At 42.7% G+C, this 23,152-nt stretch overlaps 2 protein-coding genes across 2 annotated transcripts; one reads left to right on the forward strand and one right to left on the reverse strand.

Annotated features, from left to right (window-relative positions):
• Positions 1-681: 681 nt before the first annotated feature.
• LOC107040962 lies at positions 682-2,583 on the reverse strand. Its single transcript, XM_015261300.1, has 3 exons — positions 1,782-2,583; positions 1,664-1,736; positions 682-1,567 (listed from the first exon to the last, which is right to left on the reverse strand). Exons 1-3 carry the CDS (start codon positions 2,581-2,583, stop codon positions 682-684), a joined length of 1,761 nt encoding a protein of 586 aa, XP_015116786.1.
• An 18,663-nt stretch (positions 2,584-21,246) lies between these two features.
• On the forward strand, positions 21,247-22,515 carry LOC107040963. Its single transcript, XM_015261301.1, has 2 exons — positions 21,247-21,487; positions 21,554-22,515. The coding sequence occupies exons 1-2, from the start codon at positions 21,247-21,249 to the stop codon at positions 22,513-22,515; spliced, it is 1,203 nt and encodes a 400-aa protein (XP_015116787.1).
• The last annotated feature ends 637 nt before the right edge of the window (positions 22,516-23,152 follow it).

Genomic DNA, 23,152 nt, shown 5'->3' on the forward strand with positions numbered 1-23,152 from the left:
TGGTTACCATCCTGGTGAATCCATCTCTACCAGGATGGAGACCGATGACTCGAGCGAGAGGCCACTTCGTTGGTGGAAACCTCTCGTCGGTGGGAAGGACTATAGAGCCAACCTTCACGTTGTGCGTTGGGTGGTGCCACTTGGAGATGGACTGGAGATGTTACAGATAGCTAGTGCATCACCCTTTCCAACAGCATTGAACCTTCTGCTGGATAAGCTGCCAACGAGAGAGACAAGCGATGCTCAAGTCGTCCAGAAGGCTCAGGCAATGCTGTCAACGCCTGACCAATCAGGAAATGTTCTGGAGTTCCTTGAATGTGAGCAGAGCATCGCCGATCATCCGCTTGAGATGGAACTTCACCGACTTCACCGCGGCTTCCCATTTACCTCCGAAGTGTAGAGCATCTGGAGAGTTAAAAGACCACTTGGTTCCATTGTTGAGCAAGAGATGAGCGAGTTGATCAGATCCCTGAGACGCTATTGAGAAGAGCTTCTTTAATTCTTTGTCGGCTCCCAGAAAATTTGTCCTACAATCCGAGAAAAAGTTCCTGCAGAGACCCCCACGAGCAACGAAACGACGATATGCTGAGATGAATCCTTCAGCTTCAATAGTCTGAGACGACCTCGAGATGAACGGACGCTTTCATGCAGATGAATATAGCAAGCCATCCCTTGTACGACTTATGACCACGCCCTTCCCACTCGTCCGGCGTAATCAACGCCAGTGTTGAGAAACGGGCAGCCAGGTGTGAGACGTGAAACTGGGAGTTGACCCATGAGCTGTTGAGCTTTGATCCCTCGTTGTCTAGAGCAAGGAACGCACTTGAGAATGAACGATCTTACTGGTGCTCTTCCTCCGAGAATCCGGTAAGATCGTCTGAGCTGGCCAAAAGTGAGCTGCGTTCCTCCATGTAGAGTTCTGAGATGAGCACCTCGAATGATGAGTTGAGCGAACTGAGAATCCCAAGATACGATGATCTGATGCTTATTTTCGCAGTTGAGCTGAGCAAATTTTGGGCGTCCTCCAACGCGTAGAACGCCCCGGTGATCCAGAAACGCTGTCAGAAACGCTGTGAGTGGGTGAGATGAGCTAAGATGTTGTCCTCTGGACAAGGTCGTAAGCTCAGCTGAGAAGTGCGCAGACTGAGTGGGCTTGATCCAGAGTAGTCGGGCTTGCTCGATGTCACCAGGGTTCAGAGCTGTTGCTAACGATGATCCAGGAATTCTTCGGAGACGAGCAATGACGCGAAGCAGTTTGCTGAATGAAGAATAGCGATGAAGTAAATCCCAGATATCTGGGCGCTGGACCTTCATGTTGAGAATGACACCAGGTTTCTCTTGAAGATCTGCTGATACCACTGAAGCGAGCTCTAGAGATGGCCAAGACGATGAGCTTTTCATGAGCCATGGTAGTCCGTGCCACCAGAGTTCATGTGAAGAGAGCTGAGCTGTGGTTAGCCCATGAGATGCGCAATCAGCTGGGTTTTCCTTGTCAGGAACGAGTTTCCATTGAGCTTGCGAGATCTCTTGTATGAGCTGGACATGATTTCTTACGAATTCCTTCCATCTGGACGGGTGTGAGTGGATCCACGTAAGCGTAACTGATGAGTCGGTTCACAAGAACGTCGGAGCGTTTGAGAGATCGAGCTGTTCTTTGACGTACCTTACGAGTTTGGCAAGAATAACCGCAGCTGTGAGCTCTAGCCTTGGGATCGTCAGCCGTTTGAGAGGAGCTCCTTTCGTTTTTGAGCAGGCCAATGTAATACGAGACTCTTAATTACCATTGAAGAGATAGACGACGGCTGACATCGCGAGAACAGAAGCATCTGAGAATCCATCGATTTCAATCGACGAATTCTCGAGCAGGCCTAGCCATCTTGGTACAGATAGCTTCGAAAGCAGACCAAGATCACTACGGAACATTTTCCAACGCTGAGCTACTTGTCCTGGGGCTTCCTTATCCCAGCCGAGCTTACGACTCCAAGTCCCCTGCATGAGCAGTTTTCCTCCGATCACGACAAGAGATAGAACTCCGAGCGGGTCATAGATCGGAGCGATCTCTGAGAGAATGTTCCTCTTAGAGACTTTCGATTCATCGCTGGTCCGTCTTGAGTAGACGAAGTTATCCGAGCTGGGCTGCCACGATAAACCAAGAATCCGGGTGTCCGAATCCTCATAAACTCGCTGGACATTGGAGGCACTATCAGGAGCGAGCCACTGGAGTAGCGCTGGACTATTACTATGCCATTTTGCCAGAGGTGTTCCTCCAGCAACACAGAGATCACGAACTTCTTGAGCGGTCCTAACGAGTTGGTCATGCGTGTCTGCACCTCCACAGATGTCGTCGACGTATCTTCCTCTCACGATGGGCGAGACGGCCAAAGGGAACCGATATCTTCCATCCTCAGCCAGCTGAAGAAGAACACGATTTGCGAGAAACGGAGCTGATCTTATGCCATATGTGACTGTTGTCAGTTGATACGTGACTATTTCTCCACTTGAGTTGGTCCATAAAATCTGCTGCAGGGGCCATTCATCCTCGTGAACTCTGATCTGGCGGAACATCTTCGTGATGTCCGTCATAAAGATGACCTTGTGCTGTCTTGATCAGAGCAGCACGTTCGAAATGCCACTCTGCAACTTGGCTCCTGTATGGAGAATGTCGTTGAGTGAGTTCCCTGAGCTGGTCTTCGCTGATCCGTTGAACACTACTCTCAGTTTCGTCGTTTCACGGCTCTCTCTGACTACACCATGATGAGGTAAATAGTAACTCCTGTGAGCATCAGATGGCCCTACCTGAAGCCCTTCAGAGACCCTCAACCCTCCTGAAGCTTGCGCTTCATGTGCTAAGGTCATTTCGTCAGAACGACAAGCGGTTTCCGCCTGAACCGAAGACGAAGAGCGATGAGTTGAGCGAGTTACTGATCTCATATAGTCGAGATCTGCATATTCCTTGAGAAAGTCAGAGTAGAGCTGGAGAAAGCGCGGAGCTTTTGAGATTCTACCGTGCACCCGATAGAGACAAGCTAGCGCTGGATGATAAGAATTCTCTAATGACGAAACTAGAGCTGAGGAGGGAGAACGAATGACATATCGACCTGAGCTATCCCTTGAGTGAGTCTGACGGAAGTGCCGTTCACACGCCAATTCTTCCTTTGAGAGATTTGCGTCAATGCGTTCAGAAATTTCCTCCTGAACCCAAATCTTAGTGAGAAGGTTGTTGCGCTCGTCGTTCGATACGCTGAGATGATGAGAAGAGCAATCAGGTCTCGCTGGTCCGAAAACAATCCAACCAAAGTTGGTGAGTTGAGCGACTGGAGCCTGAACCCCTCTTCTAATCACGTTGGGCTTAATGACCTGGCCAAAAACATCAGCACCGACGAGAAGGTCAATTGGTGCAGAGACTCAAAAATGAGGATCAGCAAGCTCTAAACCCTCGACATGATCCCACTTAAGGCCCTCTGCTGAGAAGGACGGTAGTGTTGAGGTGAGACGATCAAGAGAGTGAGCTGTAACTTTAATGCGTTCTTCTGAGTGGATCGATTGTAGCGTGAGATGTACTTCGCCGAACGTTGTCCCAAACGATGATTCTCTCACTCCTGTAATGTGAATAGAACTAAGAATTTTCTTTAAATTTATCTTCCGAACTAGCTTATCTGAGATGAGCGAGAGTTCGGAACCTGAATCCAACAAGAGTCGAACTTGATGCGGAGGGCAAAAATCGCTAACGAGAACAGCTAAACAAATTGCGAGAAGGACTCCAGACCGAGAGGTTTGCGCAGAACAACTGTGAGCCGAACAAGAAATCGACGCTTGGGATGGTCCGCTTCAGGCCTGAGGATGAGCTGAAGACATAGTCTGAGTAGAGTCACCGGGGTGAGTATAAGTCACGACAGGTACGATGGTCAATGGAACGGAGATACTCTGGCGCTGCGCTCCTGAATCGTTGGGAGGAATTTGAGATGCTAGACCACGTTGAGCTGGACGACGGGAACGATCTAAATGCAACAGGGTATGGTGCCTTTCCTGGCATTGGAAGCACTTACGAGTGGTCTGACATACCCTGATGCTGTGCTTCCCTAGACAGTTAAAGCACAGATAGAGACGATCCACGACTTCCTTTCGACCAGCTGGCGAGAGATTCTTGAACTGACTGCAAGAGGCGATGTAGTGCTCCCTCTTGCAATATGAACAGGGATACCTGCCCGTCTCAGCCTATGATTGAGTTGGAGTGAACTGTAGTTTACGCACTGGTAAGCTGGCCGATTGAAAGTCACTGCATTGACCTTGCCGCTGGACTTCGACGCAGGACGAGATTGTACGCCGGGCTGCGAAGATTTCGTCGAGATCGAGTTGAGAGAACTAGACCCAACTTCCAAAGTTTCCATCGCCCTGGAGCGACCTTGTAGAAACTCGGTGAGCTGTTCAAGAGAAGAATACTTAGATGAGGCCCCGATCTTGTTCTCCCACGCCTCATGAAGCTTCTTGGATAGTCGACGGACAATGACATGGACAACCACTGGACCCCACTGATCAGTAAGTTGTCCTAGAGCCTTGAGTGCGCTGAATGCTTCAGAGACTGATCTGGTCAACAAATTGAACTCCGTGGCGCTGTGAGACAACATCGAAGGCGGATGCAGAAGCTGGTCTAAATGAGCTGAAACTAGCAAACGTTGGTTCTCATAGCGATTGGTAAGGATTCCCCAAGCTATCCAAAAGGAATCCTCCGAGACGGGCAAATTCGAAATCAGTTTAAGTGGTTCACCAGAAAGAGAGAGATGAACGTAGTGCATGCGCTCAACTCCTGGAATGTCAGGGCTATTCCCGACCAGAGAGTGAAATAAGTCATGCCATGGCCTCCACTCTCTATCAACTCCAGAGAGCTTAGGCAGTTCAATCTCTGGAAGTGCCCTACGTGTCGAGCTGGACAAATGACCCTCAGTCTGATTTCCGCACATGGTCTGGTTGAGGTTCGGAGCCTCCTTTTTCTCCGTCAGTTGCGTGACCGCGGTCTTAACTGACGCGTATTCAGTCAGAGCTTGGTCAAAAACCTGATTTTTAAAATAAGAGCGCTCCAGTAAACCCTCCATCTTCGAACCACTAGTTACGAGCTTCTCATGAGTGGACTCATGTTTGTCCCAATATTTTTCGAGCAGCGCTAACTTGGAATCCAGCGCAGCAAGTTCAAGTTGCTTCGCACTATCCCCCTTTGCTTCATTGCAAGTTTCCTCGATAAATGCTGCTCGAGTCATTTGAAGCGTGATAGTTGCTTCAAGAGCTGCCATGTTAACGGGAAGAAGTCAACGTTGGTCGAACGAAAAAGAACGATGTTCAACGGGAAAATCGAATGACTCAAGCAAAGATAATAATAAAAGTCGGAACCGAGAAAGCGAATCCCAATCTTTCAAGAGACGAGCAGGCCAAAACAACAAAAGAGCCGATAAAATCGGTTTTAGTCCTTTAGAAAGAGCAATTTTAAAAAAACACGGAAATTGTAAGCGCAGGTCGGATGATCCCAAAAAAACGAAGGGTTCAAAAATAATAAAATTTCGAAAATAATTCCGAAGAATTTCGAATATCCAAAAAAATAAATTGAATTGCCGACGCAGGTCCGCATGGTTCCAGGCACGAGAAATCAAAAGAATCAATAAAAGAGAAATAACAATGTAAACTTCCCTTTAGACAGCGCTGGCCAGTTTGAATTTCCCAACTGGCCGGTATTGCAGATCTCTGAAGCGATGTGGAGAGAACTGGATGAGCACCCTTGAGCCGGACGAATTCAACTTCCGGTGGAATCGAGCGATGAGCAGCACTGGCCGAGAACACTCTGTCCATTTAACTCCCGAAAAATTCGCGAAAAACTCGAAAAAACAAAAAAATATTCCGCAAATCCGGCTGGAAGGACCAAATGTTTAATGCCGGATCTGATTTTTGTGGAATTTGCGAGCGATGAGTGAGATGCGAATGGATGTTTACTGGAGCGCGAGAAGGTCCAGAAATCCCAACACGTGCACATTGGTCACAAAAGTCAGTTTAATTATCACAATAGTCAATATCTACACGTGTTGAGTTTAGCGTAATTATCGAGATGGTCAAAGCAAATAGCGCGGGTCACAATAAAAATTAACGCAGTTCAAAGCATTAAATAACGCAGGGCAATTAATACGCGGAACTCGAGAGAAACGATATACTCGCAGAACACAATGTATACAATAGGATGGTCGAAAAGCAAATGAGGTCGATTAATAGGCCACGAGGTGGCAGGTAGCAGAAATCAAAGGTGTGAACGTGCCCCAAATAGCAAATGGGGGCGTTCACTGGACACCTCTCCGTCATGTGGCGCCTCAGGTGAAGAAATTCAACAATTTCCTGGAGAACTCTTCAGTCTTCCAAACATTATTGAATTCCCCTAGAATATTACAGAAGTGTTCAAAATTGCTAATAAATTCTCTAGGAATCGCTCCATTTATGAAAAAAATCACGAAACTTTTCAGAATGGAAGTTTTTCACTCTATCCTCGTGATTTGCCAGGTTCCTAAATGTTTCTCGAACAGGTTCGAGATCTTTTCGAGGATTCAATTACCAAGAGAATTATTAAAAATTATAGCAAGTTTTAGAATGGTCCTAACTGGTATCGGATCCTCTGAAGAATTCCAGAATCATTTAGGAAACTCTTGAATTGTTCCAGAGATTATTATATTTCTCTGGAATGTTTCATAGGATGCACCACCCCTGAAGGACAGTTCAAAAAGTTCCAAGTGATTAAAGAGGTAATAAATCCTCCAGTTAAGTAAACGATCATGTCCCTCGACGTTCATGCTCCAATTCTTGTATATTTCGGGGAAAATGTACCCATTCATTAAAGATATCAGGTTGAGTCGATATATTGATGACTGAGTAGAAAGACCGACTAACTGAAGGTTGACTGATGCAAATGTAACAATTTCGCGCAATGTTCATTTGATAACTTCCAGAACTGATAAATCTAAGAGACGCTAGTACCCTCAATTGTCATAAAATCCACAATTGCAGTGAGATTACTTATATCTTTAACTTTGACAATTAAAAGAAATAAAAAATACCTTAGTAGTAGGATCCAATGCATATCGCCTTACAGGGGGTGGTGTACGATCCGATACAATTGTTAACAAATCATCGACCATCCCTTTTTTTAGACGGAAAATTTCCACAAAATGATGATCACAAAGCTCGAAAGGACCATATGGCTCTTGAAAATGACGTTCATAACCCGCTTCATATGCTGCGACATCTAATATCTCATCATTAAAATGATAAATTAGATAAGGTGCATAATCCATTGCGATAACTTTTTGGTTCTACGTCCTTTTGTATTGCATGAATTTTTACTCTTAGGACTCTGTTCTTTAAACTTGGGATGAAACAAGACGATGTTTTTAACACATTCGAATTATGACTAGTTTTGGAGTGAATACCGGCGCTATACGCATCGTATACGACTTCTAAAGTCTACGCTTTATTTCAGCCACACGCCGATAGTCGCATACGGTGGCACTCGTATACGACTAACAGTGAGCGAACGTAAAACGTACGCATCGAGAATAGTCCCCCTGATCTTTTTCAGGCCCTTGAAGAAAAATGATTTTTCGATACAATTTCATAAAAACTATTCCGTTCGTTTTTCTATTGAAATGAAAAGTTTCAAATACTATAAACAACTACAAATGATTGTAATTTTTTTTTTATTATTCAGAAATTATTGTAATTGATTTTTGGATGACATCGAATAATTTTCCGATACCATTTCAAAAAAATCTATTCGTTTTTCTTTTGCATTGAATTGAAAATCCGCGAATACTAGATACAACTGCAAACGATTATAGACAGGAATCGGATATTACTTTGGCTATAGCTATCAATCATTTCCTAGTTGGACTCCAAAAATTCATTGAACGCTTATTTGTATTCCAATTGGAAGAATTCCAAAACTACAATCAACTACAAACGATTGCAGATAAGAATCCCATATGACTAAGGCCGGAGACTTCATTTACGAAAACGGCTATTATCAGAAGTAGGCTCCAAATAGGTGATTGAAGTGAGCGACAAGTAGGGCTGGGAAGAAACATTGATGTTGGAATTTGTTATAATTCATTGATTGGAGGGTTATTTTGTTGACGGAGTGAGGAAAAGCGTTTGAACGTGAATTGGGTATTTTGAAGAGGGTCAATGAGAGATCTCGGTGATTTCTTAGGGTTAACTTACCAGGAGAGCTATCGGGTTCTTTCAAAAGGGGATTAATGGAGGCCAAGGTCGAGGGGAGATCTTGGGGGTCAGTTCCCAGGACAGCCCTCAGGGTCTTTTAAGGGAGGGGGGTGGCTCAATGGAGGGTATGGACGAGGGGAGATCTCGGGAGGTTTTTGGAGGGTATCTCTATAGTGGAGCTCTCGGGGTATTTCTAAGGGGGAAGGAGGGGGGGGGGTTAATGGGGGGTATGGTCAAAGGGAGATCGTGGAGGTTCTTTGGGGATAACTCGCCAGCGCAGTTCTCCGGATCTTTAGAGGGGGCGGGGGGGGGGTCAATGGAGGATATGGTCAAGGAGAGATCTTGGTGGTTTCTTGGGGATAAGTTCCCAGTGCATCTCTCAGGATCTTTCTAGAGCGGGTGGGGGTCAGTGGTGTGTATGGTCAAGGGGAGATATCGAGGTTTTTTGAGGGTCACTCTTCAGGGCAGCTCTACGGGTCATTTAAGGGGGTGGCGAGTCAATCTAGGGGATGATCGTATGGAGATCTCGGGGGGTTTTTGGAGCATATCTTTTCGCATGAGCTGTCAGGGTCTTTCCAGGGGGGGAGGTTTTTTGGGGATAACTTTCCAGGGCAGCTCTCAGGTTTCTTTAACCCATTGAACAACCTCACAGTATCCCACTCTTCGGAATTTGGTGGTAGTATGCGTGCGCAGCTGAGCATTTCTTATGGCGCACTGATACGTTGAGGTGCTCCCTACTCTCCTCACACCGATACGTGACTTACATTGTTCAATGGGTTAAGAGGGGGGGGGTCAATGGGGGGCCTGGTCAAGGGTAACATTCCAGGGCAGCTCTGAGGGTGTTTTAAGTGGGGAGGACAATGTAGGCTGTGGTCAAGTGGGATCTCGGGGGTTTTCTGGGAGTATCTTTTCAAGGGAGTTCTCATGATTTTTCTAGGGGGGCGATTAATGGGAGGTATTAGTGAGGGGATTAATGAGAGGTATGGTCAAGGGGAGATCTCGGGGGTTCTTTGGGAGTATCTTTACAGAGAAGCTATCAGGATTTTCCGAGGGGCGGGCATGTTCATGAGGGGCATGGTCAAGGGGAGATCTCGGAATTTTTTTGAGATATTTACAAAAAAAAAAAGATTTGCAGTTCATGGGTTGATGAAGAACTTGGGTCACAATCCCGAATTACTTTTCTAATCACCCTTTCGATTGTATGTTTCAAATGTCAAATATCGTCTAAGAACCCCAGGAATCTCCTCTTAGCCATTTTTTCTGAAAATACCCTAGAACCTCCTCTGAAAAATGTTCCGTGAAAATCTCGGCGATCACCCCAGAAAAATCCCCCTAGTAATTCCCTCAAACCTACTTTGAGAAATGTTCCCCAGAATTCTCCGGAATTTCGTTCCAACCATACTTTCGAGATCTCCTCTTGACCACACCCCTATTGACCCCTGGAAGTAACCTCAACGAACCCCTCGGGAAGTCCCCTTCATCATACACTCCTTGGCAAATCCTAGAAAGATCCAGAGAGTTATCCCCAAAAGTGATCTTCAAAATCACCCCAGATCTGCCCTTGACGATCCCCTTCATTAATCCACTCCAGAAATACCCTCAGAGCTCCCCTGGAAAGTCAACTCCAAAAAACTTCCGAGATCTCCACTCGAGTATACCTTTCATCAATACCCCCTCGAAAGACCCTCAAAATTCCTCTTGACCATATCCCCCATTGACCCCCCTCCCTAGAAAGATCCTGGGAGCTGCCCTAGAACTCTCCTGGAGAGTTACCCTCAATAAAACCCTGAGATCTCCCCTTGTCCTTATCCCCATCGACCTCCCCCCCTGGAATGACCCTGAGAGCTCATGCGGAAAGATACCCTTCAAAAACCCCCCCGAGATCTCCCCACGACCATCTTCTCCATTGACTCGCCACCCCCTGAAATGACCCGGAGAGCTGCCCTGGAGAGTGACCCCCAAAAAACCTCGATATCTCCCCTTGACCATGCCCACCACTGACCCCCACTCCCCCTAGAAAGATCCTGAGAGATGCCCTAGGAAGTTATCCCCAAGAAACCTCTAAGATCTCTCCTTGACCACACCCTCCGATGACCCCACGCCCCCCACACCACCCCCTCTAAAGACCCGGACAACTGCCTTGCCGAGTTATCCCCAAAGAACCTCCACGATCTTCCCTTGACCATACCCCCCTCTCCTTCCCCCTCAAAAATACCCCGAGAGCTCCACTATAAAGATACCCCCCAAAAACCTCCCGAGATCTCCCCTCGTCCATACCCTCCATTGACCACTCCCCCCTCCCTTAAAAGACCCTGAGGGCTGTGCTGGGAACTGACCCCCAATATCTTCCTGCGACCATGGCCTCCATTAATCACCTTTTGAAAGAACCCGATAGCTCCCCTGGTAAGTTACCCTTAAGAAATTTCCGAGATTTCTCATTGACCCTCTTCAAAATACCCAATTCACGTTCAAACGCCTTTCCTCACTCTGTCAACAAAATAACCCTCCAATCAATGAAGTATGGCGAATTCCAACATCAATGTTTCAATTTCTTCCCAATCCTACTTGTCGCTCACTTCAATCACCTATTTGGAGCCAACTTCTGATAATCGCCGTTTTCGTAAATGAAGCCTCCGGCCTTACATATGACTTAAGCTTCAACCATAAAAGAGTTCCTAACTGTTTTTCAAAAATGGATTGGACGCTTGTTGGAATTCGGACTGAAAAATTTTTAAAACCACAATCAACAACAAACGATTGCAGATAAGAATCCAATGTCAATTGAGATGTAACTATAAAATAGTTCTTAACTGTCCTTCAAAAATAGATTGGGCGCTTGTTTTTCAACTACAAAAAAAAATGATACTACAATCACGTGTTGCTCAAAATTTACCTAATACCAAACTTTCGTTGCAATCCAGCAAGGTCGGGTGCTAACTTCACACAGCTAATGATAAGTTCAACTTCATGAACTTGGCGCTCTTCCTTATTTCTGCACTTTTTCCAATTTCCCAGAAACAACTGTCCATAAATGAGTACTCAGGCATTTTTCCACAACAACCCATTGAAATGGCTATTCGGCATTTTTTAATTTTTTTTGTCTGAGAAACAATACAATTTTTTTTTTTAAGAAATGGAATGATTAAAAAGCACTTGGCCGGTTGTTTAAAAAAAAAAATTTCTCCCGTTTTTGGGGAATTTCAATAATTTTTCCAAACTGAGAGAAAGAAACTTTCAGCATCGATGCTTCTAAACCGAGTTGCATAACACATCATTCTAGACACAACGAAAGACTCCAGATAATATGCAATGTTATTTGGATTTACTTTGCTCCAAGAACAAAATATATTCTCCAGCGACGTTGAGAATGAGAAATAGACTAGTTCCTTGAAAATATTATAAACTAACATTTGATGAAAATATGAAAACTCCAATAATAAATTCGAACGTCCACGGTGCAAACTAGCAAAAATGGTAATAATACAGTGACACTATACATGGAGAGGCAAGGAGACTGAACATGCTGGAGTGGGGGTAACTGTTGTGGGTGAAATCTTGTTTCGCAGCATGTAATTCTGGACAGCTTGCATGGGGACGCTATTATGTAAATTGGTGAATCGTTGGTTTTTGAGATACGTCTCTCTCTTTCTCTCTCGCACCAATAGAATATTTCTTTGAGATCATGTTCTAATCGCAATACTAACAATGTACAATATTGTTACAATATGTGCCAAAAATAGTCCAATAGTCAAGAGAAAATTGTTTTTTCCTTTACTTTTGGATTTTGAGTAATCGAGTACATTTAGTAACGAAGCGGTGAACCGAGTTAAATCAATTTTGACTTTTGGCGAGTTTTTGATGAATATCTCGGAATCTAAGAGAGCTAGGAATTTTTGTTCTCATAACCATGTTTATAACGCTCAATTTGGCCTACAAAAAAATGATAACAAAAATTTCCTATCTCTTTTTCAGGTTTGTGACTTAATTTTTACATATTTTTTCTTCGAGCTTAAAATTATATTTAAAATAGAAATATATTCGCGGTCTTTTTTGGTTTTGAAAGGATCGGACAAAAGGTTTCAGAACACAGAACGACAAGTCTATGTAAGTTACATAACCTTTCAGAATAGCAGTGTTTATGATGGCAACTAATGAACAGCATATTCAGCACTGTATTTTTTATACGAATTCCAATAAGGAAAAAATGCTTCTGAAGCACAGGAATCAATGTGTAGTGTTCTTGGTGCTGACGTTTTATCTTATGAAACGTGTAATTATTGGTACAAACGTTTTAGAAGTGGTGATTTCGATCTGAGTGACCAGTCGCGTCCTGGACAGCCTCGAAAGTTTACAGATGCGGAATTGCAAGCTCTACTGGATGAAGACTCAACAGCTATTTCTAAGCGTTTGCGTCAAATGGGAAAAATCCAAAAACTTGGAAGGTGGGTCCGACATGTGTTGACCGAACACAACTTAGGTCAATGTATGAACACATGCCTTTCACTGCTTGCCTGGGAACAAAAAAAGGACTTCTTGTGGAGAATTGTGACGGGTGATGAAAAGAATCTTTTTTACGAGAATCCCAAACGTAAAAAGTCGTGGGTAGATCCCGGACAATCCAGTACATCGACACCGAAACAAAATATCCACTTAAAGAAGATTCTCCTGTATATTTGGTGGGACATGAAGGGTGTGCTTTATTACGAACTCCTGGAAACAGGTCAGACGGTGACTGCGGAACGCTACAGCCGATAATTGAACAAGCTGAGCGAAGAACTTGATCGGAAACGGCCATTTACCAGGCAAGGAAGCCGGCAAGTCATACTGCTACATGACAATGCTCGACCTCACATTGCTCGCGCGACTCAGAGGACCCTCTTGAACTTGGGATGGGAAGTTCTCCCGCACGCGGCATATTCACCAGACTTGGCCCCATCCGACCATCATTTGTTCCGGTCCATGCAGCATGCCTTAGTGGATAAACAGTTAAAAACGCTGGACGATGTACGTAAATTCTTCGATGACTTTATCGCCTCGAAGCCTGCAAGTTTCTTTCGCGACGGCATTCGAATGTTACCTGAGAGATGGCGCAAGGTCATAGAAAACGATGGACAATATTCCCAAGATTAAGTTCGTTGTTCTCTATTTTTTTATATTAAATGAATTTACTGAAAAATCTGTAAAAATTGAGGAACACACCTAATATTTATTTTTATTCATTTCAGATTCAACCCAGATTGTATCAGAGGAACCCAGAGACATATCAAACACATGGCAAATTCCCTACCCAGGTATTTTTTACTTTTCATCCGTATGAATTAATTGTTGAAGAAATTGAACTAAACGAAATTATAGTCAATCAAGAATCATTTTCATTTTATCCACCTTCGAATTTTTCCAGTTCTAGCATCGAGTGAGACTCAAGATCAGGCGCAGGGTCCCATGGTAGAATCGTCGTCAGGCCTACCCGATCAACCATCTACATCTCAATCTCCAGTTGGAGCCGAGCCTTCGATTTACTGGATGCTGCAGCCAGTCCCTGAGTCGACAGGCGAATTATCAATTCCATCACAGGCCGACTCAACATTCGAAAAATTTGTGGACTTTCACGTGCCAGATTATCTTTCGGTTTCATCAACCCTCAGATAGTCACTGAACTTGGTTAAGAATCCGCATTTGGGGGAATATTATATCAGGACAATTGCCGGACGAATTATCCTGATGAAACAGAGAAAGCGTGATAATTCTCGGAGGACTCGAAATCTGAAAAATCTACATTCGTCAGTTACTGGAAACCAAATCTTAATCACAAATTATTTTCCTATTTTTGATGAAGTACAAAGACTTCTAACCGAAAATAACAAACTGAATGAAATTATCACGTCTTTCATTAGAAAAGATAAAAAATGATAAAACGGACGAAATATCTCTGAGTGGAGACAATTATCAATTTTTTAAAAATCTGCAACAAGTTGCAACTCAACGGTGCCACGGTAAAAGTAACCAAAGATATGCCGATGGTTTCAAACTTTTTTGTGCGTATTTATTTACTATTGGTGGAAGATTAATGGGCGAAACCTTGCATGCGAATCTACCACTCCCTTCATTGAGTCCAATCAGTCGAGTAATGGGTGACACTGGTTGTCATATAATTGAGGGTGTGTTTAGGGTTAAGGAATTGAAAAAAATTTTTATTTCAAGAAATTTACTAATGGCAGTATTTTTGAGTGAGGACACGACGTGAATCACTGGTCGTATCCAATGCAATCCTCAATCCAATCAATTTGTGGGATTTGTCTTGCCCTTGGACACGGATGGAATGCCTGTGCCAGGTAAATTTGCTGCCATATCAGCACGTACAATAGAGAGATCATTCGAGTCAGCGAAAGCTGCGAGCTTAATAGCAGCCTTTACAGGAAAATGCACCTACTTTTTACTTGTTGCTATTCGGTAGTGATAATAAGTTCGATTATTCTGATGTACGTGCTAGGTGGCGGTTTATCATAAGGCAGTTGAAGAATAAAGGCATTTTGGTATTTGGTGTTTCCTTGGATGGTGATCCTCGACTGTTAAAAGCTATGAGGCTTGAATGTCGATTGGGTAATGAGCGAAATACTTCTGTTGCTTTATCAGGATCTGCGATTCACTTGCCAGTTTTCCGCACATTACTCGAACCACAGATTATTCGCATCCAAGATCCGACACCCATTGGGGCAAAAATACGTGTGAGATCACGATTAATGAGTAGTACTTTGTCGACAATTGTTAACTGCTCTCTTCTTGATACAATCCACAGATTAAAGAGAATTCAGTTACGAGAGGATGTCTCATCCCGAAATTTGTATGGAACTACTAATCAGTTCAATTATCCCCGGTTAGCTGGATCGAAGTCACAAGTACAGCGAGAATTTGAGCTCCCAGACATCCACAAAATTATAAAAATGATCGAATCCGCTAAAGCAGATGCTTTCAATGCTGTTAAAAATTTGGGAATGGAGGTACAGGTTTCAGATTGTCTGGAAATTTCTGTTAAATGCTTAAAAAATAAAGAATCTCTTGATCAAGAACTTGACGAGATTGTTAACATTGACTGGGAGAAGTCTGGAGAGGGTCTGAATGTAACACATAGTCATTTGGACTCCACGGATGAATGTATGGAATTAGCACAAAATTTATCTATCCTTTCCAGTGTTGGAGAACCCTTTTAACTGAAAAATGTTAATGAGAAAATGATTAGTCTGTCCCCTGAACGTCCGTTTACAGTCGTCACGCATCAATCAGGCACAACATCTGTGATACAAAAGTCTTCTCTGTGCTAGTTTTTTAATAAAGGGCATACTCAATTGAGCATAGATCGACTGCAACGAGTCAAAGAAATAGGATTAGAAAAGTATAGTGAGAAGAAAAAAATTCAAGTACCAAGCATGAAGTAGGTGCGTTCACTAGGATATGTAATGAGATTCATCTTGGAGACTGGTGCTTATTTAGAGAAGAAAATTATAAAACTTATTTGTTAGGATTAGTGTTAAGTTTCGTTTATCTCCCGGGAAAAACCATGAAATCTCGCGAGTTTTCAGGGTCGTATGCTCGTGTCAAAACTAACCCCCAAAAACAAAACAAAAATTTTTTTTTGAAAAAACCCGCCAAGTTCATCTTTGTACCTGTGACATCCGTCAGAAAATTCATTTTAATTGATTTTCTTACGTCGTCATTCAATTATCTCAGTGATAGAAGCGACTTTTGAAACCCAAATTATCTTCTGTGACGAGGGAAAGTGACCCCCTCGATATTGGGAATATTTCGGCTGCACACATTTGTGAACGATAAAAATGTTCCCAACGTCGAGTTTCTCCTAGATTAAGGAGATATCAGCTGTGCAATATCAGATGCACTGTAAACATTTGAGTCTAGTCTCGTCTCCTTAATCATGTACTTTCCACGTGTGACCGTAAATTTCAATAAACACTGGACTCTTGAACCGGAAAACTGTTGATAACAAATTCTAAGCGTGGGTCCAAATTTTGTAACTCCCACGACAAATATTTGATATAAAAATAGAGTAACGATTTCGTTTCCCACATGGAGGAAATGACATAAACATTGACGAACATGTGACACAAAAATAGTAAAATGCATCATACAACAGAATGATTCTTTTATGAATAATTTTCCATTTCGGATATTAATTAAACTATCATAATTGTTTAAGAAATATTATCAACGTGGAAAACCACAAAATAATTAAAGTTTAAACAATATTTTTATGTCATTGAATTATTATTGAATTACTATTAGATTACTATTTTTCTTCAATGAATTATAATTTATCATAACATTTCATGAAATTTATCTAAATTGTTTCTAAAAAATTAAATAACAAAGATGTTAAGGCTAAGTTGAAAATAAGAGATAAAAGAGAATTGTGGAGGGAATATATGGGCATTCCTAAAACAATTTTCATTGGTTGTTGGGGAATAGAAAAGACCGCCTACACCCCAAAAACATCTTCATGTAGAGAGATGGAGTTGATCTCGAAACAAGGAGATTTCAAACCACTGGAGTGGGAAATTTCGGCTAGAGTCATTTGTAATTGGTCCCCGAAATTTCCCTATGCATTCTGAGGACACACCCTCCTAGATAAACTATAAAGACTTGTGCGCGATAGCAGCACGACAGTTACAGTTCCGATTGCATTTTGTAGTCATCGCTACAGTAGTAGTAGTAGCTCATATCTGAGAGTTAGTATACTCCAGTTTCTTTTGGACACAGTTCCAATTTTATTATCGACCTATTAAGGCGATATTTCGGGTTTTTCGCGACCTTTAATTTTCATATAGTGTTGGATGACTATTTAATTTCCATTTTAGTCTTTCGTGACTAAATTATTTTCTGAAATCCCAAGTCTTGTGACATTTTTAATTATTTGATTCATTTAAATAAAGAATTTAATCCAACGTCTTAAATTCAGTGCGGCATTACTTTTAACCACATACAAAATACTTTACGACTGAAAGCAGAGCAGTGAATGTAAGTCGAATGTTGTAGTTATACTTTTCTACTTGTTTTGTTAAAATATAGACTCTATTGAGTCACTTTAAAGTTATTCAAAATTCTTTTCATTTTACTCCAAGTGAACCTTTCCAACCTTTGATTCCAAATACTTTTGGGGTTTAGAAAATTGAAGTAAAAGGGGACCTTTGTAAATGGGTTTTGTGCTTGAATTCTATTCCTTAATTTCGAGACGATCTTTGAATTTAATCTTGTTTCTTTGGTTCAATATATTGAATTTTAATTTAATAAAGTTGTGTCAAGTAACCCATTCTTGACGAAACAAAATTGGGGGCTCGTCCTAAAAAAAAAAATTCTCAATCACCAAATTGGGAAAACTGTCAATTCATAAAAATATTTTACAATTATTTCCAAAATTCAATTTTTTTTTAATTCTCTCATTAATTTTTTTTTTAATCTGAAAGGAACACTTGGTAAAAATGAGTACAAATGTCGGGGCAAGAACCGACTGAGGATGAATTGAATAGATTAATAACTTTAAGAAGTGGTAAAATTTTACCGGGTTTTTTTTCAACCATCCCGACCTTATAAAAAATCAGATAAAACATTAGATTCTGGATTTGGTGAAACAAGTCAATCTCAACAAGAGACACTTGGTTTACAAAGCCTTTTAAGTAATATTTCTAGCGATGCGGATCAAAGTACTTCAGGAATAAATCCTTTGGAAGTATCGTCGTTTCGAAAACTAAATATATCTAAAGATAATACGGTTAATGAAACGTTAGAAACAGACGGTAATTTATCGGATGATAATGAATCATTAAATTTAAATATTTCTGCGGATCCTGAAGACGGTGTAGATAATTTACCCAACGTAAGAAATAATAATAATCGTTACACAATGGCAGATCTAGGCCCAAACCAATTAATTTCATTGAAGGATGCAATTTCATGTATTCCTGTATTTGAAGGTAAACCAGGAGATCTTTATGATTTTATTAGAAATGTCGAAGAAGCAAAAGATATGCTCCCTGCAGGTGCAGAAGAAAATTTAACAAAATTAGTTCAAAGAAAATGTCTAAGCCAATCAGTAAAAGATTCGTTAAATAATAAAAAATTCGATAACATTGATAATTTGATCAAAGAATTAAAAACTATCTATACCTCTACTAAAACAGAATGGCAATTGCAAGGTGAATTAGGCTCTATTTTTCAAAAAGATTCAGATTCTGTTGTCAATTTTGCAAATAAATTGAGAAAAAAAGGTCAAGAAATTGTAGAGTTGTTTAAAGTAAATAATCCAACGCATTCAGCAGACCATTTAAAAGCGGTAAAAGATAAAGTAGATGAAAATATTAAACAGTGTTTTTTACAAGGTTTGAAGCCTGATATTGATCAACGTATGCCAGCTTGTGCCTCGATGACTAATGCTTATGAAAAAGCGATTGAAATTGAACGAAAATTGCTCGCGAAAAGTGAATTACGTGGGGAACGGCCGCGAAATCAAGAGAATAAAAAAAGTGATGTAAATGTCGTTAATCAAAAACCCGTAAAATTCATGAAATCTAATCAAAACGAAAAAAATAATTTTAATCGTCAAAATTTTCGGAATGGTAATCAAAATAAAAATAATCAAAATAATAATCAAAGTGATAACAAATTTCCAAATCATCGTGGAAATTTCCCTAATAATAATAATAATGCCAATCACTCTGATTCTGAGTGTCAAGTTTGCAATAAACGGGGTCATTCTGCAAAAACATGTTTTATTCGTATTGGAAATCAAAACTCTAGTAACTTATTTTGTCAAATTTGTAAGAAAAGAAATCATACTGCGAAAACTTGTTTTTCATTGAATAGAAATCCTCTGAAAAATCAAAATAAGTGTCAATTGTGTGATAATCTTGGCCATACTGCTGATAAATGCAGGGGTGGATCGAGCAAAAATAATTCTAATGTTACTTGTCGTTATTGTAAACGAACAGGACATGTTTTGGAGAATTGTTTATTCTTGGCATCCAAAAATTCGGGAAACCAGAGGTCATCTTTCCCGAGGGGCGCGGGGAAAGATGCATTCACTCAGCGTCCGATAACAATGGTTCAAGAAGCGGAGTTGAGCGACGACTCCCTGTAATTTCAGTACAATTTAAAAATAACGAGGATATTCCGTTTTTAAAAATTGGATATATTAAAAATAAACAAGAAATTAAATTGATGCTCGATTCAGGCGNAAATTGATGCTTGATTCAGGCGCATCACCAAATCTAATTAAAAATAAATTCGTTGAAGATAATATTTTTATTGATGACTCTAATATAATAGAATTACACGGTATTTCAAAAATTCCCGTATTTACTCTCGGCAGTATCAATATGGATGTTTTGGGAAAAGTAGCATTGTTTCATGTCGTACCCGATGACATGCAAATTCCTTACGCGGGATTATTGGGTTCTAACTTCTTTAAAACCGCGGGGGCGAAAATTGATTATGGGAATCGGTATTTGGAAATTAACGGGAAGAAATACCCTTTTGAACAGATCGATTATGTTGAAGATAATGTTGGATACATTGCTCCTCGCAGTGAGTCAGCATTCTTCATTAGAATAAAAAATAAGGATGTTGAAGAGGGCTACGTCCCTCGATTAAAAATTTGCAAAGGTGTGTATGCAGGAGATTGTTTGGTGCATAATCACCAGGGCCGTGCATACATGCGTGTTTATAATACCTGTTGGAAATCCTGTCAGCTGACAGGTCCCTCACACTAACGCACGCAAGGCTCATCCATTCTCTCCCCACTCACGCACACCTGACGCGCTCACCTCAGATGACCGGGGGTTGTTAATTCGGACACCTGAGGCGCCACGTCCTGAACAGCTCCTTATTACCATATGATCTATATTAAATTAGGTCATGTGACCATCGAATTAGGGCACGTGGCACCTGTAAGCCCGTGTCTCTCTCTCATTCGTTTCCGGGATCTAGTTAAAGACACTTCTTTTATGGTACTGCTCTTTTCTAGTGACTCGGGTTAACTCATTGTGTCAGCTCAATTATTATCAATTCAAGGAATTAGTCGGCTCATTATTATCGGTCCGCTCATTATTACGGTTGCTCAGTGACTCAATCAATTAGTGACTCTATTTATTGTGACAGTGTAAATAACTATAAATATTGGACAAATACAGTGAATTTGTGACCACGTGCACGTGTTCCGCTCATTTCTTGGTTCTACTCATCCCACTCCCCGTAATCCGACTCCAACTCATCCATCCGCACAATTAATTCCCCGATCCAGGCATCTCATCAAACATTTTGGTCCTTCGAGCCGGATCGGTGGAATATTTTTCGGTTTTCGGTTTTTTTGTTGGGTTTTGGCGGAAGTGGAAGTGACGCGGTCAGTGGTGCTCAACCTACGGGGACCAGCTCGTTGGCTCAGCGCACGCAGTGGACCTCAACCAGTCCAGCTCTCCAATCATCAGGGAACTGCATTACCGGCCCGCGGGAATATTTGAATTTTGGAGCAGCTCATCCCCGGGACTTTGGACTTTTTTCTCAACTGCAGCGTTCCTGCACTGGTCCAACTCAACATCACTCACTCGGCTAAGTAGCATTTAATTACCTCTTGCTACTTTTGCCATTTTTTCTTTTTTTTGAATTTTTTGGAGCATTCAACTTTGTTTTTTTTGGCTACCGCTCCCTTTATATTCTCCAACCCTTTTTAGTTTTTTTTGAATTTTTCAATAAATTCGCGCGCCTGCTCAACGGAATCGCTCACTTCTGCTACCTACTAAATTAAGACTCTTCGGTGTTATTACTGTTGCCGCTCAACCGACCGGATACTTAATTTTATCGCTTCTCACTGCTCACTGCTTGGCTTTTGGGGTCGCCTTACTTAGGTTTTTCCGGTTCATTCCTTTTTTTGAGCTGCGCACTTATTTTCAATTATGGCATCATTTGAGGCGACCATTAGCCTGAATAACTCTCAAGAAGAAGATGCATTATCTTCGTACTAGTCTCTCAGGGGAGCCAGCTCAACGCATCGCGAATCTTACGATCCCGGAAACGAATTGCGGAAAGTATTGCGGGGGCCTCCATCACTCGATGCTCCACAACCAGACATCGAGTCAGCCTCAACGTCCAGCTCAGCAGAGGCAACAGACCAACTCAACCCAGCAAAAGGCCGTTCCGGTGGTGACCTACACCCACGAGAACGACATCCCCATGGTGGTGACTGGTGACCAAGGCCAGTCAACGTCGTCGGAATGAAGATCACCAGCTCAGATTGCCGTCTCCTGCTCAGGTCACCACTCAGATTCCGGATCCGCTCCAGACTTCCGCCCTGGGGTCCTTCTGGCTACCAGCCTTGCGCTTTTGGTACGCCCAGATCAGCCAGCTCATCAGGTTCGTCTACTCATCGATCCAGGGTCGGAAATCTCCGTCATCTCAGACCAGCTCGTTCGTCAGCTTGGGCTGTTAAGGCTCAAGACACAGCTACGAATATCGGGGATTGGAGACACGGCATCTGGGCCGGCATTAGGCAAGGTTCGGCTCACAATACAGTCCACTTGCTCTCACTTTCAGCTCAGAGTTTCTGCCTATGCTCTCGGCCAGCTCACAACCTCATTACCGACATTCTCACCAAGTCAGCTCACATGGGATCATCTGGAAGGACTCCAGCTCGCTGATCCCGATTTTCTCACACCAGCACCAATTGACATCCTTCTTGGCGCTGATGTCTATGGACAACTCATCTTACCACAAGTCATCACCAACGGACCAAACTCACCATCGGCTCAGCTCACGCGACTTGGATGGATCGTATTCGGACCAACGGAAGGTCCTGATACTACTCAAGTAGCAACTTCTCATCTAACGGTCACCAACGAGGATCTCAACGAACTGCTCACCAAATTCTGGATCCAGGAAGAGATCCCTGGGACACCAGAGGTTCAGCTCAACGAGGAGGAAGCGCAGTGTGAAGAACACTTTCAACGGACCCACTCACGAGATGCATCTGGCCGCTACATTGTTCGGATACCGCTCAAATCTCCAGTTTCCTCGCTAGGAGATTCACGATCGTCTGCACTCGCTTGCCTCCATCGTCTGCTCAGGAAACTCTCACGTGATGAGGTTTATCGTCAGCTCTACACGGACTTCCTCAGGGAATATGAAGAGCTCGGCCACATGCGTCGAGTCTCCGGACAGCTCGCTAGATCAGCTCATCAGCGCCAGCTCAATGGGGGGGCACGGGCACCGAAATGACCTTAGCACATGAGGCCTCGGCTTCAGGAGGGTTGAGGGTTTCGGGCCGTCCGTGTTCTTCTCGGGCTGACGCTCCTCCGGAATATTTCTTCCCTCATCACGGAGTTCTCAGGGCGAGCAGTGAGACAACGAAGCTCAGAGTTGTTTTCAACGGCTCCAACAAGACCAGCTCAGGACAATCGTTGAACGAGATTATGCACACGGGTGAGAAGTTGCAGAAGGATATCTCGGATGTACTTCTCTTTTCTCGGCGGAAACGGCTCATTTTCATGACGGACATAACCAAGATGTTTCGTCAAATTCAGGTACATCCGGAAGATTGGCCACTCCAACAAATACTCTGGACCGACTCAAACGGAGATATCGCCACCTATCAACTCACCACGGTCACATATGGCACTAGGTCAGCTCCGTTCCTCTCAATGCGTGTTCTTCATCAGCTCGTTGAGGATGAAGGATCGAACTATCCTCTCGCTGTGGAACCGCTCATGAAAGGACGATAAATAGACGATATCTGCGGGGGTGCTGACTCAGATGAAGAGCTACTCAGGACCGCTCATCAGGTGATACAGCTCTGTCGGTCAGGAGGCTTTCCGCTAGCCAAATAGCACTCAAATAGCCCAGCTCTACTCACATC

This window comes from Diachasma alloeum, unplaced genomic scaffold (genome assembly GCF_001412515.2).
Source record: "Diachasma alloeum isolate Michigan unplaced genomic scaffold, Dall2.0 Dall_scaffold_00350, whole genome shotgun sequence".
In the NCBI taxonomy this organism is placed as follows: Eukaryota; Metazoa; Arthropoda; class Insecta; order Hymenoptera; family Braconidae; genus Diachasma; species Diachasma alloeum.